The sequence below is a fragment of the Fusarium tjaetaba genome (genome assembly GCF_013396195.1).
Source record: "Fusarium tjaetaba strain NRRL 66243 chromosome Unknown NRRL66243_c0000340, whole genome shotgun sequence".
In the NCBI taxonomy this organism is placed as follows: Eukaryota; Fungi; Ascomycota; class Sordariomycetes; order Hypocreales; family Nectriaceae; genus Fusarium; species Fusarium tjaetaba.
The window spans coordinates 15,925-32,019 of NW_023501536.1; the positions used below are offsets into that span (position 1 = coordinate 15,925).

Below are 16,095 nucleotides of genomic sequence, written 5' to 3' on the forward strand. Positions count from 1 at the left end.
GCCAGTGTCCACGGGCTGCAGTCCCAAGCACGAGATTTTACTCACAGGCTGTTGGGCCATTGGTGTACGATTTACATGAACCCTCACAACCAAAATATGACAAGAGGAACTCTCCAATTTTGTTCCTCCACGGACTTTTCGGATCAAAGAAGAATAACCGAGCGATCAGCAAGTTAGTTGGTCTTTTTCGTGACGTGTGTGAGTTTGAACTAATGTCAAAATAGAGCTTTGGCCCGAGACTTAGGAAGATATGTTTATGCTTTGGTAAGTAAACGGTCAACGGTTCTGAAAGGTTGACAGAAACTCAATATCAGTTCACAGGATCTCAGAAACCATGGCGAGTCACCTCATAGCAACAAGCACGATTACAATGCCATGGCCCAGGATGTAGCTGAGTTCATCGAGGGTCATGGTTTGAAGGAAACAACTCTCATTGGACACTCAATGTGAGTAGCCATTGCTTCACAACAGCCAACATGAACAAACTGACAAACCTAGGGGAGCCAAAACTTCAATGGCCCTTGCACTCCGCTCTCCTGAACTTGTGGCCGATATCGTTTCCGTCGACAATGCCCCCGTGGACGTCTCACTCAGCAGGGACTTCCCCAAGTACGTCCGCGCCATGAAGAAGATCCAGGAAGCCGGTGTCACACGCCAAGCTGAAGCCGACAAGATCCTCAGCGAGTATGAGGAGTCTCTTCCCATCCGACAATTCCTGCTGGGCAACATGTACCTCCCAGAGGGCGAAAAGGTGCGCAAGTTCCGCATCCCTCTCGACACTCTTGGCAAGGCACTGGACAACCTCGGAGATTTTCCTTACAAGAACCCCAACGAGGTCCGGTTTGTGAAACCTGCTCTGTTTGTTCGAGGTACCCAGAGCAAGTATGTTCCCGATGACGTGCTGCCTCTGATTGGCCAATTCTTCCCCAAGTTTCGACTTGTTGATATTGATGCTGGTCACTGGCTCATTTCAGAGCAACCTGAAGCGTTCAGACAAGGTGAGTGCCCGATTGATGCAGCCAAAGTTTTGGATGTACACTGACAAGCGATAGCTGTCGTCGAGTTTCTTCAAAAGTCCGAGTGACGCAGGTGAATTGAGTATCATGGGTCTTGTCCCACTAATTGGGGCGAATCTGGACAATATTTTCATCGCCTCTGTAATATTACCCTACGTTCAATAGATAGAGATACACTGAAGATTAGAATTCATGCGCACAATGCTGAGCACCTTGGAGTGAAACGGTGATGATGGGTAGATAGGGTATCAGCTTAGAATTCTTCTACGGCTCTCATCTCAAAACGTCCCCCTCACGACCAGCGTCAAGTCACCACAGCATCCAATGTCGGAGCAAATAAGTCACACGTCATAATTCATTCGCCGTGTTGACCGAACGTTTTTTTTTACCATTCATTCAAAGGAACATGAACCCAATCCCCGGAGCTCCTCTTGTGATGCTACGCCATTTGCGATGACCGAAACAATTTGGTAGGGATGAGTTTATTAGCCGCGAGGCCCCTATTGCCTACCCCGCGCCAACCTGCCAAAATAATCCTTTTAAACCTCCTCAAGGACACGCTCCTTGAACTCCCGCTCAACCTTCTGGCCCTGGTCATCAGTGCCAGACTCGCCGTGCAGAGCCATCAAGGCACCAAGATCGAACTTGGGGGCCTTGAGCAGCTTAACCTTTCGGATGTGGACCTGGGAGATGTTAGACCTACGAATTCATGCGTGACCGAGAACCAAGATTCTACTCACGTTCTGGAGAGGGTAGATGCCCTGGGTGGACTTCTCAATCTCGCGGCCAATGACCTCGGGAATGAGCTTGGAGGTAAGCTGGGTGAGGGTGCAGCTTGAGGCCTCACGCTGGATGATGTCGGTCATCTTGCGTCGGATGGCACGAATCTGAGAAGAGGCAGCGTAGGTGGTCTTCTTGACCTGGTTGGGTCGTCGCTTGGTGAAAGCGATGGCGAAGAGGCGGATGAGGTAGTCGTCGGTAGTCTTGACAGTGACGTTGGCCTCAATGAGGGTCTGCCACTTTCGCACCAGGGATCGGAGCTTGTCGGAGGTGAAGTCGAGGCCGTGGAAAGCAGTCAAGCAGTTCTTGCCCTGGACCTCGTCGACGCGGAGGCGGACCTTGCGGAAAGAGTGGTCCTCATCCTTCTGGAGATCGGCGAGGGAGACCTCGAGGATACGGCCCTTGAGAGCGTCGTTGGCGTTCTTGAGACCGGTGGTTCGGTTCACGAGGGTCTTGCCGACACTGCAAAATTTGTTAATCTCCAATGTCCCACAAACTTTTTTTTGCAGATTCGTCGCGCGGTCGTCACTCACTCTCGAACGTTGAAGGGGTTAGGGGCCTTGAGAATCGAGTTAGCCGGGAATTGTAGTTGTGCGCGTTTGGAGATAACCAACCTTGATTGAGTACCAGTCCTTTCGGGAGAAGGGGTCGACCGTCTTCTTCTTGAGGCCCTTCTTGCCCTTGGAGAGTCTCTTGTTCCTGAAATAACGCGTAAGCCCATTGTATTCATCGTATGCCTGTCGTCGTGGGTGATGCTCACTTTCCAACCGCCATGTTTGCTGGCTTGTGTATGAACCGTTGGAGAGATGGTACTGGTGAGAGAGTGGTTGGAGGGGCGAAATAATTTCAATCTTTGTGTGCAGCAGCTTAAGCGACAGGTTGATCGAAAAGTGCGGTCCAATTGTTCTTCCGGCGCTAAAGCTTTGTGGGATCGAAAAATAATGGATCGGAGGGCAAGAGCGACCACATCACGTGCCTTCTGTTTTGAAATTTCTCTGCTAAAGAGTACGTACCTCGCGAACTTGAAGCTAGCCACAGTCCAGCCAGCCACAGCCACAATGGTCTCTTTTCAAGCCTGAGCTTAGCGCCTTGACCCGCGTGGACGACTCTTGTCCTACCAAGACGCAAGACTCTCTGCTTACGATGGATGCTGTCATTTGAGTCTCTATTCAAGGAACCGACGACCAAGGTATGTCATAGTTTATGCTGTTTCATCACATTTGACAAACAAGATTGATTACAACTTATGAATTATGATATGTTTCAGGGAGATGTATATAGTTTTTATCTGTTTTCTTTGTGTTTTAGCAGACCTCGTCCAACTGGATCTAAGCGTCTTGCTTTCTGTCAATGAATGGGTCCTGAGATTCACCCAGACCGTCTGTTCTGCTCTGTTGTGCTGTGTTGTTGGTCCCCCTTGCACTCCACCTTTCTAAAAAGGTGCAGCTATTCCTCATTCATTCATCGTGTACAGCTCGATTTCAGCGTCCGCTTCTCTTCTACCAAGAAGCCTTTCACCTCTATCCACCCAGCCTAGTCCTAGGGCGCAATCAGCCAGCCACAACCTCGTTTATTCCAGTCTCATATTGGTAAAAAAGACCTGGTGTGTTTGTGGTTGTGGTTGTTGGTCGACAATGCGTTTCTGATCCCTTGGTTCCAATGGCCTCGCTGTCACTTGCTCCTCTTTGAGCCGTCAGCGAAGGCCTCTACCATCTCGTTGATGAGTGTGGCCGTGCTGGATGAGCGACTGTTCCGTTGATGTCGCTCTGTCGTAGTCATGTTGTTTTCCCTTTTCGGTTTGAGGCCATTTGGTTCCTCTCACCCTCTTTCCCGTCACATCTCAATCATCTGAGTCCTTGTTCATATCCTCTTGGTTGTCCCTGTTCCACTCCTCAAAGCTAGGAAAGCTAAAGTAATAACCTTGATTGATGTTAGTGTTGACTGGTATAAGGACGTTGATGTGAGACGTACCAGATGGTGAGTCGACCATCACGACGGATTGACTTCCTGGACTGCTGGAGGGCGAGTGCTCTCGGTCATCACGGCAGATTGAGATGGGCTCGGCGTGGCGTGAGACCGAACCTGGAGTCGTGGCTTCTGAAGATGGCGAGTAGACGGCAACACGGTTGAGGAGATCAGTTGCTCTGTGTGGTGAGCCAGGGCCAGCAAATGAACCGCTGATGGCATTTGAAGCAGTGATTGAAGGTTCCGTGGCACTAGAGCGAAGAAGTCGTGGTCTTGTGCGATTGGAGTTTGTGTTTGAGGATGATGATGACGACGAGTCTCGCCTGTGAGCTCTCACCGAACTTCGACTGTCTCGTATGTAAGAGGCCATTGTGTGCATATGTCAGATGTGTTGATTGTTGTTGAAGGCTGGAGGTTGCATGTGCATTAAAATAGGTAAGTTGGAAAGACGGTTTCACATTTGAGAAGAATAACAAGAAAGTGAAAGAGACTTTGGATGGACGGGAAGAGCTGGCAGTAGCTCGAATATGTATACATGGAGACAAATATCAAGGCATCCACATCCACATCCACACACATCAACCACCTCCTCGTGTACATGTGGTAGAGCTACCACTGCTGCGGTTAGACCAGGCGGGTAAGCTAAGTAAGGTAATAAACAAGGGTGCCATTGCATTGGGGACGTGTGCGTGCGTGTGAGCGTTGCGCTGCGCTGCACAGCAGGTCATCATTACAGTAACAACAAGCTTTGGAGTTGGCCGACATGGGTACCGTTCCCTTCTCCGAGCCTCTCTCTCTGTCTCTCGGTACAGGTACAGGTACCATCACGATCTTCTCCATGTACTCGGCCATTCAGAGATTAGACTCTTTGGCATCACGCAACACGACGGGGTCCTCTATTCGTGTTCGAAGAAAAAAAGGCCGCAGTCCAGGTACCAGACCAGGCTCATACTGCTCAGAATAGTCAAAGAGTCTTTTTTTTTCCCTCGTCTGCTTGCCACTTGTCGGCTCATCGCTGCATTTGGTTGCCAACACCAACCCATCTTGCACTCGCTGGTCTGGGTGCGTGTCTCCTGGTGTATGGCCCAGAATCCTGGTCTTTGTCCCCCTGGGCCTTTTTGGCTAGGGACGCGGGCCCCGGGGACTGCAGGCGGGTTTCCCGTGCAGGCATATGCGGGGGTCTCCAAGCCTGTAAAGCCAGTGATGACTCGCCCTGCTGAGGCACTCGTCTATTCGGGCCCGGCGGAACGTGGATAGTGGAATGGGTAGACCTAGGGCACTTCTGGCGGTAAGGCAAAATTATGGGAATACCTGTCGGAGCTACTGTCGCATTGCTACCCAACAGGTCATCAAGATGCATACCGCTTAGGAAGACGAAACGTTCTATTGTTTGTTTTCCTTGGAATGGGATCAATCTTGAGGATTGGCATTGCATCCGAGTGAACTCTATATGTCATGTACTGCATCGATCGAAAAAAAGCACAAGACAAGACGCGTCCACGACACTATACTCGCTTGGATGGATACTAACGATAGTACCAGTAGAACGAAAAGCCATCCGTTAGGCCAAGGCTCTCTAGCGTATCGGTCTCCTTCTTGATGGTGTATAGTCGAGAGCGTTTCTGGATGGGGGCTGGATCTTTGTATGTGGGTTGGGTTACAAGCAAAGCAGAATGATGGGTGTGTGAATGCGATGCTATTTCGAAAGGGAAAGTTATTCACCATGATGAGCATTCTGTTAGACAATCATTACCTTGACCATCACCTATGGATGACCTCGTACCTGATGAACATGAATGAACCATGGCCGAGATCATTGATGTACACGTTAATCACCCGGGGCAATTAATCCACCCAGTTCGGCAATAAACATGGCACAACATGGAACTGCATGGCATGGCATGGCATCGGACGGCATGGCAGCATGGCATAGGTGGTAGCATGGTGATGGATCGTTGATCGTCTTCTCGGGCCGGGGTAAGCAACCTTCGGAGGTTTTCTTTTGATAGCAACAGAGTCAATTCAAGGCGACTGACTGAGTTATCTAGGTACCTTGGGTATTAATCTCTTCCGCCTCGTGCATCAATGACTTACCCCTTGCCCTTGGCTCATGCTCATGCTCGTGACCACAAGACGTGCTCTACACGTGTACAGACATAGCCAGAAGCGACTCCATTCTCACACATACAATCATACATGGGTGCCTTATCATACTGTACCGTACAAGGTTAAGGTTGTATCGGTGTTCGGTAAATGCTCCTTTAGTCGGATACGGTGTCGGAGTCAGCAAAATATGCAATTACAACTCATTAAAAACGGTCCTTGTGACTTGTGACCGCCTCACCGATTCCATCGGGAACAACCTACGGACGGGCCTCGAAAGGTGGATATTCAATTCATTCGGTACTAAATTATCTATCCTGGCCCATCATCCCCTTACTAAAACGTTAGTAGGGTATGGTAGGCTTCCATTCCGAGTTCCACTCACTCACTCAGTATCAGTCAGTCACTCTACATCTTCAAATCTCGCAACCTCTACACCATGCACAACCTTGCTAGCAACTCCCTCCCGGACGCGCTTAAACTCGAAAACGGATGCTCCCAACGGTCTTCTCTCACTGTATCCAACCCATCAACTGCCCTGTATGACCTGCCACCTTGACCGGGTACCTCGTTCGGGACACTCAGCCCCAACACCACGGATGAATGGTACCGTGGCATCGTCGCCATCGTATGGATTCTGAGCAATCATCATCCTTCCCCCACGCAAAACGGCTCAGACCGACCTGCAGTAACCTGCAAACTTGGGAAGCTGCTGACGCACCCCGCGACCCTCGACGCCACGTCCCTACTGTACATACAGCTTGAGCCCGTATCTATCCGGTTTCGTTTAATGATCGAAGCTGCCACAGTCATCAGTCTTTGCACAGCTCTTGGATTGGATAGTACTCACTCTTCCCATATTCTTCCCTGGACCGCCTGGAGCTCTTCGGTAGTCATACGTTTACCAGTGGTGAAGTAGCCTTCATCTCCGTTAGTTTCCGCCTTGATTTATGAAGCTGGGGCCTCATCTCGTCTGCCGGCTCTCATTTCACTTACCAGCTGTAATCTTGGCGTCAATTTCGACTCGCGAGTCAGCGGGTATCAGTTCTTCTGGAAGCTCGACCCTCTCATGAATGGGGATTCTGAAATCATGTTAATCTCGCATCAAAAATTAACAAGACCGACTCATCATCAGCTTACCCTTGTCCGACAATCGCATCATGCTTCATGCTAGAGATATGTCAGCTGTCAATTCCTCGACGTGTTCGACTCTGAGGCGCTCACTTGCTCATGCTAAGCATCCTGTCAATCTTCTTGATGCCCAGCCAGTGCAGGATATCCGGCATGAGAGCCTGGAATCGCATGTCCTTGACACCTGCAATGTTCTCGGTCCTCTTGAAATAGTCCGATGCGCGATCGGCTCCGCGTTTACGGGCGTTGTAGACCACTACCCCAGAATTAGTACCCCAGATCTGCACGACGGCTGCTTCTCCGAATCTTGAGGGATTTCATCCTTACAATACTGAGGGAAATAGTTAGATTTGCTTCTGTGAGTTGTGATCAGGCAATGCTTACCTTGGTGACCTCTCCCAACGCACGGCCTTCCTTTCTGAAGTAGATGACAACACCACTGCCACCATTCTGAGCCTCTTTGACCGCTTCCTCGATACCAAAGATCAAGTAAGGACGGCAAGTACAGATATCAGATCCGAACACGTCGCTACCGTTGCACTGCAGAACACGGTGAGTTTGGGGTCTTACACAAAGTCGGGGAATCATACCTCGTCGTGGATACGCAGAGACAGTCGAACCGATTCATCCGACATCTTGGCAGGATCTCCGAAGCAGTACACAGTGAGACCACCAATCGGAGGAAGGAATACTTTGATGTCCCCGCGGGTGATAAGCTTGAACGTGTTAGCAGTGAGATCTTCCAAAGCAAAGCTTACTTACCTCTGGGTAGCTTCCTCCTGTGTGCTCAAACAGGGAACGTCGTAGGGTGGCCTCGTCTTTGTCGTATTAGTTGTTATACAACATCAAGCAATGGCTGTATACTTACCAATACCGAATCGCTCTGCCACACCGGGGAGGTACCAGACCTAGAGTGTGAGGTTAGACTTGCTTTGACTGCTTGTGTTTGGGACATACCGGTTCAACGGCAAACTTGGTGACAGCCAGTTCACCCTGATCGTTCAGGCAAACCTTGCCATCGGGGACACTGCAAAGGTCAGCTTGTATTACGAAGATAACGGAAGAGCGAACTCACAGTCGACCGGCCTTGACACTTTCGGCAAGTTCAGGAAGCTGATAAGAAGGTTAGCGACAGCTGTTTCCTCTTCCGATCGATCCAAACACCGACCTTCATATGAGCCTTGGTGATGGCAATGGTTGGTCGAATATCGACTAATGAAGTCGTCAGTAACACCGTTTTATCAATTGGTATCACAATCCATACCGTTGTCCTTCTCGATGGTGTCCTTGAACAGCCAAGGAGCGAGATGTCCCCAGGGGTCCATGGCAACAATCTTCTTGGAGTCTCCCCATTGAGGGAAAGGGCCAATGTTCGCGGCCGGCTCGGTATTGGTGAAGTCGGGACTGTCAATACGCCGTTATTTATGGATTTTTGCGTTGTTGCGTTGGGATCAAAAGACATACCGGTGGTCGGCGTTCAATTCGTTGCTGGCAACGGCGAGGGCATAGTAGATCGAGTACGAACCACCACTAACAACCTGTTTAGCATGGTTTCTCTCGGAATGAACGGTGATTGAGAACTCACTGGGCTAGATAACACGGTTAACGAATGGATACATCAGTAAACAGGGGACATAACAAACCTCCAACGGCTAAACGCAAGTTACGAAAGTCAGTAACACTAACTAACACACATGCATCACAGACACAGACGGACGGACGGACGAACCATTACGACGTCGAATAGTAGAAGCAGCCCTTGAAACTACGATAGGGCCACGCTTAACGGGGTCTTGATTTCCCCAGTCCATGGGTAAAGGATTAATTCCAATCTGCTTGGGGTAAGTCCTAGTTACCTTGTGTGAGCGAACGGTGTTAGTGGAGCTTGTATACAGGAATCCTCACGTCAGAATAATACGCGAAGTGTATCCTTGCTGCTGGCGCTGGTCGGGCGAGGGAAGTGCAGGAGCTTTCAATTTATCTCCAGAGGCAGCAGGGACTTCTACTGAAGGTGTTCCGCCCTCATTGTCATCTTCACGAGAACCTGGCTCAAGGATGGTGTTCTTGCCAACATCTCCACCTGATTCCTCGATCGATTTACCAGATAGCGATTCGACCGCGTTCACTAGAAGAGCCTGCGTGCGCTGAATCTCCTGTAGAGCCTCCAGCATACTGGATTGCTGATCGTCAGATGCCATGATGGTGGCAGTAGACGTAAACGTGGGGTTGAGTGCGGATCTCTAGGGTAGACTGGTTGCGAATGTGAGGTTGCGATATGTGTCGCAGAGAAGTCGATATGATACAGTTTCAAGTAAAAGAAGGAGAAAGAGAGTTTACTTTTCAGAAAGAAAGGAAAGGAAAAACATGGAGAGTGACCGGAACAACAGGAAGAGCGGTCGGAGAAAGCCATCCAAGGTGACACATGCCTTACAACGGGGTCGTCATGAGCAGGGGGAGCTGTAGCACATCCCCAACCTTCCAAGAGCTTCAGATAGTACATAAATTGTAGATATCAAGATCCGTATCACCCTAACTGTGCTACTCTAACCTCATGTGTGACCTTCCAAGGTCAGCAGATCAACGGGAGAGGCCCCTATACAATCATAACTTTCATGTATCGGGCCTCCGTAATCAGGCTAGCTACAGTAAATGAGAGAAGAGAGGGGAGCTCTCCCAACAAGGAACAGTCATGATAGCCAGTGACTGACCTGCGTCTATCAGCATGGAATTGACCGTTGACGATTCGCTGATAAGAGACCACATGATAAGACGGCACGTTCAAAAGTCTCAAGCCTCAATCCCCACCGGCCTAGGTCATAGCCAGGCCAGGCCGCCAGGGGAGCTACCCCGCCAAATCGGAAGAGAGTCCCCCTGCGTTTAGTCGTCAGCGCCCAAACTCAAGGTGAAGGTCAAGGTGACGGTGTAGAAGGTGATGGTCAGGAGAATATGCAAGGAAGATGCTTCCGTTTTTAGTGAGGTTGTGTTGTCCATTCAGTTATTGGTTGGTTTGGTTGTTTGCTCATGTCTCTGACTGTTTTCTCGTTTACACTTGTCTTTGTCCACTCACACCCACCAACAAGCACCCATTGATGCGGCATCAGCGAACAAACGACCCTCCAAACTCACCCATGCAATCCTGATACCAATGCTCTTGCAAGCTTATCCTCTTATCCTCATCCTTCTAGTCTGATAAGGATCGCCTTCGCGGAATCCGGCGTTTGTGTATAGAATCACGGAGGTCGCCGGGAGGCGGGGGCGGGGCAATCGGGCTTGTCTCCCCGCTTGATGCATGCACTAGAAACACGCCTACCGTCCAACTGCCGCACTAACAGAGCCCAAACCCGCTTGTTAGACAGTGAGCACGTGCAATGCGACAAACAGAGTTTCTCTCTGCTGATAAGATAACGAGCGGACCAAACGAAACATCCCTGACTGGCGCCTTGTTTCCTCCACTGGGACTGACTGACTGCCTGCCCTGGGCTGCCTAGTCTAGCCCAGCCCAAAGCTTGACATCAGCAAATTCACTATCATCTTTTTTCCCCGTTTCGCGTTTCTTCTCGTTCCGGTCGCGCACGAATCGCGGAACTCACAGACATCATGGGCAAGCGCAAGTCCTCAAGCAAGCCCATGGGGCCCAAGAAGGTCCGTCTTCCAAGCCGATCCCTTGTCATTTCATTTTCGTATACTCTCTCTCTCTGTCTTAGGGGGGCTCTGGGGCTTTTGCGCTCACACTAATCCAGAAAGATCCCCTTCCTACCACTTTCGCATGCCTCTTCTGTAACCACGAAAACTCGGTCTCGGTCAAGCTCGACAAGAAGGCTGGTGTCGGACAACTCGACTGCCGTGTCTGCGGACAAAAATTCCAATGCGCAGTCAACTGTACGGCTTCTACGGACTCTCCTTTGCCTCCGGCGCATCGGATGCTAACTTTGCGACAGATCTGTCTGCGGCGGTTGACGTTTACGGTGAATGGGTTGACGCAGCAGGTCAGTCTATAATATTCCTTCTACAACTCTATCGGCAATCTCTAACAACTTGTAGATGCCGTCGCCAAGGAGGATAACGCGGAGCCTGGCTACACTGGCACATCTCAAGCAGGAGCTGGACGAGGTAACCGAACGGCGGTCGATGAAGACGACGACGAGCACTACGGAGAGGATGACTATTAATCGTTTCTTTTATGCGCCTTGTATCAATACCAAGACTTGTTACACCCATGACTCGACGACCCCTTTCTATGCGCCTACGACTCGGGATATATAACCTTTGCGATGATTCCTTCAGATGGTGTAAAATCTGTCTCCAAAGTCTCCCAGGCCAGGAACGATATAACTGTTGATTGGTCAGCACATCATGTGTTATCGGAGTTGAGCTTCCATACTTCTTCTCGTCGAGACCCTAGAGATGCCCGGTTAGCCAATACGTTGCGACAGTATATGCAGGCGGTGTGACAAACCTCATCGATGAAAGCCGTCACGACCCTCAAGCGGGGGAACTTGGCAGAGAAGTTCTTGACACCCTCGGGGCTTGCAATCAAGTTGAGGAAGAGGATGTGCTCCTCAGGGACACCCCTGGCCTTGAGAACTTGAACCGCCATGGTAGCAGAGCCACCTGTATATCAGCGTTAGACGAATTGCGACACGAAAGACATGTGAAATGGGACATCGTCATACCAGTAGCAAACATAGGATCCAAAAGAAGCACCCATCGGTCAGCAATATCCTCGGGCAGCTTATCGTAGAACAGTTTGGGCTGGGCCGTCTCCTCATCACGCTGGATCAAGATCTTTCCAATGCGAACAGAGCGGCAGCAGTCACGGAGACCCTGCTCCATAGCCTCACCAGCTCTCATGATGGACACTCCGCAGATCTTGCCCTGGAACATGAGACCATTGTAGTTTCGGCCAATGGGTGTAGTGACAGTGTGTTCAATGACAGGCAAGTGGTTGAGACCCTCCTCCACTAGCAATCGAATGATTCGGTTGGAGTAGAAGATGAAGTCTGCTCTCTCGGTCTCCTTGCTACGAATTTTCCTGAACAATTCTCAGCTCCGAGGCATGGTAGGCCCAATTAGGGAAGTGGACATACGACAGTAGGGCAATGAGCTGAGGGGTCTGCGACAGAACATGGACATTGTCTAGCTTGACATCGACAGAGACGGTGGCGCTGGGCTTCTGCTGGTGAGCGCGGTATGAGGGACCGACGGGTGTCGTGTGAGTATCTTGAGTCTTGTCCGCCATGTTAGCTGTTGTTAGTGTTTGCAGTGGTGTAAGAAGTCGGCGGTGGTGATGGCGGGGTTGAAGTAGAGCTCAGATATTTCCAAGTGGGTGAGCGGAGTACAATCGTTAGGTATAACCTAGAAAGAGTTTGAAGAGCAAAATAAAAGAGGTTCAGGGTATAAGATTGAATGAATCGAAAGGCGGAGAGAAGAAGCTCGGCATCAACTAGAGCTCTCGAGGATAAGACAAGTCGGTAGCCCTGCATTGCATTGCATTTGCCCGCTTGCTATACTCAATCGTATTGGTCTCGCATATGCTTAAAACGGGGATGCAAATCGGCCGGCGGCGCCTGGACCCTACCCTACGATACTCGCAAAATCAGAGAAGACCGCACTCACTCTAGTCACTGCATGGCAGTGGCATGGGCATGTCCATGGCATGGATTCATGATAGCGACAGTGGAGATGAGAATGCATATCCAATGGTATAGATAATGAGATGGGATGAGAACAATGGAAGTGGCGCTTTGGAAGTCATTTAACAAAAAGGCACTCTATGCAATTAATTTATTCAATCCGCTCTTTGTTACTAACATTCTTCTATTGAACGATGTGCTTCTGTTTTTAGCTCTCTCTACCTATTGACAGCCGAAATGTGACCCAAGCTTTTATGCTAAACACGGCACTGCAGCCGTAGCCTTTTCAAGGTTTCATTGATCAATCAATCCATCCGCCCTGACAGTGATTCAATGTGAATGATCATCAGTTTTATTATTCATCTATTGTGCTCGCTTTCCTTGCATCAGAGTCCCTTTTATCATCCTTTCCTTTGCAACTGCATCCGTGACAACGCGCGCCGCATTCTTTGTCGTTTTATTTGCCGGCACGAACCTGCCACTAACGGGTGCGACTTACCTCCGCAACCATTTGCATCGTCGTCTTAGCTTATCCCTTCAACTTCCAACAACCTCATTATATGATATAAACCCACCACTCCAACCGTCGCGTTCTGCTCTCAGAACTTGAGCATACTATGGCGTCACGAAACAGCTCGACAGCGTCAGTCCCGCGCAAGGTGATGACGTATGGCAAACCTGTGCGCAAGCGCTTCATGCGCGACGCGATGCCATTCAAACCCACCGAACCGTTCACTGCTCCGAGCAGCCGCCCTGACTCTGCCGCATCCATCGCGATGCCATCGAAACCGTCGCTACCGAGATCGACATCGGAGCCAACTCCAAAACACGTTGTTGAGAAGCGACCCGACGAACCCGCTCGCGCGAAAGCCGGAGATGATCAGAAACCAAAATCACGCGATGCGACCGACACGAGAAAGAGAAAGCGCCCGGAAGCTGCGCCTTCCGAAACAATCGAAGAGGAAACAAAATCTACTGCTCTAAAACAAATAAAGCCTGCTACACTACCAAAGCGACATGTAGCCGGTGCCTCTGAAAATGAGACCAAAGCCAGCGCCCCTCCTCTTCCACCAGTTTCAAAGAAGAGTCCAAAAAGTTCGAATGTTCGATCTAGACCCCTCCCTCGAAGCAAGTCCGATATCCCAACCTCAAAACTCAGCTCAGGTGCGGCGCAATCAACGGCCAAGGATCACGATGACGAATCACCGAGACCGAAGAAACGACGGCCGCGATTGATTGACAGGCTGGCGGCTCAGCGGGCAGAAAGTTCAGAGTCGGAAGACTCGGCTTCTGAAGAAGAGAAGCCCAAGTCACAATTGGTCCCGAATAGCGGCACAGATAGTGGAGGTGCGACTCCCTCTCAGCAATCACAGAGCAATTCCCAGAATCATTCTCAAGACTCTACGACCCGACCCCGAAATCGCACTACGGTTGCACTCAAAAGCCGAAGAGTCAAGTATACGTACGGCCAATCTCGATCCATCCTGACCGAGTCTTCCTCGAAGCTCAGTGAGCCCAGCCAGGAAATGCCCATGAGTGTGGAAGAAGAGCTGGATGCGCTTCTCGCTGCACCTCCAGAGCCCGCCAACGCCGACCCATTTGCCATGGATGACTCCGATGATCTCGACGGAGATGGAGGGGCTCGACCTGCCATCAAGAGTGTTCATGAACTACGGAGAGCTGGAGCCAACAATCGCTTTGCCGATGAGATGGAGGACCTGCTTGCTCGGATAGGAACCCCTGGAAGCTCTTCATCTTCATTGAGGAGAGGGGCACTCCTGGAGCTTTTTCAGAAGCTGCAAAACAAGGATTTCATCAGTCAATTCCGAGATCACGCAACTCGCGACAAAGTCGCAGCAAACATTGGTCACGAGCAGGATATCATTTGCGGATTCGCCTTGTCGGCCGTTCTCGTTTCGTTTCTCCATTTCAGCCCTGCAGCCCACCTCTTGCAACAGCTTGTTGATGATGGACTGGGACAAATGCTCTCTGTCCTTTTACGGGTGCCTGAAGATATTGATGAACTCGCCTCAGGGAAACTGAGGCTCGCCAAGACCACAAGAGCCTCTCTGAGCGAGGTCAAGACAACGCTCAAGAAGATGAATATTTGGAATGGCCGTCGCCCTGAGAAACTTTCGCCTCAAGTTCTTGCCCTTCAACTGCTGAACGTTGTATGCCAACGAATCGATGCGATGCACTCATCAGTAGTTGTCAAGGACGTGGAGAACGATCTTGAGACTGTCCTATCCCATTGTACGAGTACAAACCCTAAAACCGATGCCGCGACTGCTCTTATTATATCAATACTGGAGTCACAGTCAGGTCTGGCGATGAACGATGCCAATGAAGTCACATGGATTGCGCAGCAATCGCATCAAGTGGCGCGTATTCTCGAGAACAACCTCCAGCAATGGCCAGATAAACTCGGAAACATCGAAGTAGCCATTCTCAAGCTCTCGATCAATATGTCCAACACCACACACGGCGCGGCGGCCTTTAGTGGTGTGATCCTGTTGTCGAGTCTTTCGAAGTGCATTCTCTCTGGCTTCAAATCAGCCCTGGACGCTATGAGCAACCGACGTCTGAAGGAGGAGACTTATGATGGGCTCCTTCTAGTGCTCGGTATGACGATCAATATACTAGAACACTGTGCTCCCGCCCGCGAGAACATCAAGGGGGCGCAACTGAATGGCCTGGTGACAGTGTACTTACAGAACCAGGCCTTGATGCTAGAGGTAGGCTTGCTCGTTGACGATGACAGATCTGAAACTGACAATGATGTTATAGGCCGACTCTGTAGAGAAATCGAAGCTGAGCGTGGCATTTGGCTACCTTTCCGTCTTGCTAGGCTACTTGTCTCTGGAAGATGCAGCCCGGAAACGACTGAAGGAGCAAGCGGGAAGCGAGGGACTCCCAGGTCTGATTGGATCGATCAAGGAATTCATCGGAATGTATAGATCAGTGGACAACAAGGTGACGGAGCTGGAGGGGCTCGTCAACGAATTACAACGACTGCGACGACAATAGTTGATTATATACGCATGGACATGACTTGAGCTAGGGAATGTTTTTGGGACAATGTTCTGAGTATGACTCCCTTTTCTTTTTTCTTTACTTTGTATGACGGATGGACTACAGCCACTTCTGAGCATATCTGCTAGCGTGAGAGTGTATAGATGAGAAGAAGAATCGATACCAGGTCACTAGAAGGGCCATATTTGCTGATACTGACTGATACTGGCTTTGGGATTCGTTCATACTTGAGTGATAAATGCATGATCTGAGGCTCTTGTTGAAATTATTCCCGGTGTGATTTAGTTGGTTATGCATCAAATGAGGAAGACTAGGAACCAACCCTGCAAGTTCACGCGTCACTTATTACAGGGGAGAGGCAGCACAGTTACTATCTTTATCGGGCTGTATGATGCAAATGGAAGGGAGGGGGAGGGGCTCCCGTTCTTGGAGGG

The 16,095-nt window shown here is 50.2% G+C and overlaps 7 protein-coding genes across 7 annotated transcripts; 3 read left to right on the forward strand and 4 right to left on the reverse strand.

Moving 5' to 3' along the window:
* Positions 1-250: 250 nt before the first annotated feature.
* FTJAE_12504 (Abhydrolase domain protein) lies at positions 251-1,084 on the forward strand (the record flags this gene model as incomplete). The annotated part of the gene is made up of 4 exons (XM_037345557.1): positions 251-264; positions 315-446; positions 499-998; positions 1,053-1,084. The coding sequence occupies 4 exons, from the start codon at positions 251-253 to the stop codon at positions 1,082-1,084; spliced, it is 678 nt and encodes a 225-aa protein (XP_037200455.1).
* Positions 1,085-1,555: 471 nt separating this feature from the next.
* Positions 1,556-2,570, reverse strand: FTJAE_12505 (40S ribosomal S1 protein; the record flags this gene model as incomplete). The annotated part of the gene is made up of 5 exons (XM_037345558.1): positions 1,556-1,699; positions 1,757-2,258; positions 2,330-2,355; positions 2,411-2,495; positions 2,557-2,570. The coding sequence occupies 5 exons, from the start codon at positions 2,568-2,570 to the stop codon at positions 1,556-1,558; spliced, it is 771 nt and encodes a 256-aa protein (XP_037200456.1).
* A 1,066-nt stretch (positions 2,571-3,636) lies between these two features.
* FTJAE_12506 (heterogeneous nuclear ribonucleoprotein g) lies at positions 3,637-4,131 on the reverse strand (the record flags this gene model as incomplete). The annotated part of the gene is made up of 2 exons (XM_037345559.1): positions 3,637-3,716; positions 3,768-4,131. The coding sequence occupies 2 exons, from the start codon at positions 4,129-4,131 to the stop codon at positions 3,637-3,639; spliced, it is 444 nt and encodes a 147-aa protein (XP_037200457.1).
* A 2,520-nt stretch (positions 4,132-6,651) lies between these two features.
* Positions 6,652-9,193, reverse strand: FTJAE_12507 (GTP cyclohydrolase II; the record flags this gene model as incomplete). The annotated part of the gene is made up of 17 exons (XM_037345560.1): positions 6,652-6,664; positions 6,715-6,784; positions 6,861-6,946; positions 7,005-7,034; positions 7,089-7,276; positions 7,380-7,535; positions 7,586-7,711; positions 7,758-7,813; positions 7,864-7,903; positions 7,953-8,022; positions 8,071-8,108; positions 8,164-8,207; positions 8,260-8,399; positions 8,460-8,584; positions 8,639-8,647; positions 8,690-8,843; positions 8,901-9,193. 17 exons carry the CDS (start codon positions 9,191-9,193, stop codon positions 6,652-6,654), a joined length of 1,638 nt encoding a protein of 545 aa, XP_037200458.1.
* Positions 9,194-10,592: 1,399 nt separating this feature from the next.
* On the forward strand, positions 10,593-11,164 carry FTJAE_12508 (ELF1; the record flags this gene model as incomplete). Its single annotated transcript, XM_037345561.1, has 4 exons — positions 10,593-10,637; positions 10,700-10,874; positions 10,934-10,981; positions 11,037-11,164. 4 exons carry the CDS (start codon positions 10,593-10,595, stop codon positions 11,162-11,164), a joined length of 396 nt encoding a protein of 131 aa, XP_037200459.1.
* Positions 11,165-11,275: 111 nt separating this feature from the next.
* On the reverse strand, positions 11,276-12,234 carry FTJAE_12509 (uracil phosphoribosyltransferase; the record flags this gene model as incomplete). The annotated part of the gene is made up of 5 exons (XM_037345562.1): positions 11,276-11,327; positions 11,377-11,393; positions 11,452-11,606; positions 11,669-12,027; positions 12,083-12,234. 5 exons carry the CDS (start codon positions 12,232-12,234, stop codon positions 11,276-11,278), a joined length of 735 nt encoding a protein of 244 aa, XP_037200460.1.
* A 1,011-nt stretch (positions 12,235-13,245) lies between these two features.
* On the forward strand, positions 13,246-15,655 carry FTJAE_12510 (wings apart; the record flags this gene model as incomplete). Its single annotated transcript, XM_037345564.1, has 2 exons — positions 13,246-15,363; positions 15,416-15,655. 2 exons carry the CDS (start codon positions 13,246-13,248, stop codon positions 15,653-15,655), a joined length of 2,358 nt encoding a protein of 785 aa, XP_037200461.1.
* Between the last annotated feature and the right edge of the window lie 440 nt (positions 15,656-16,095).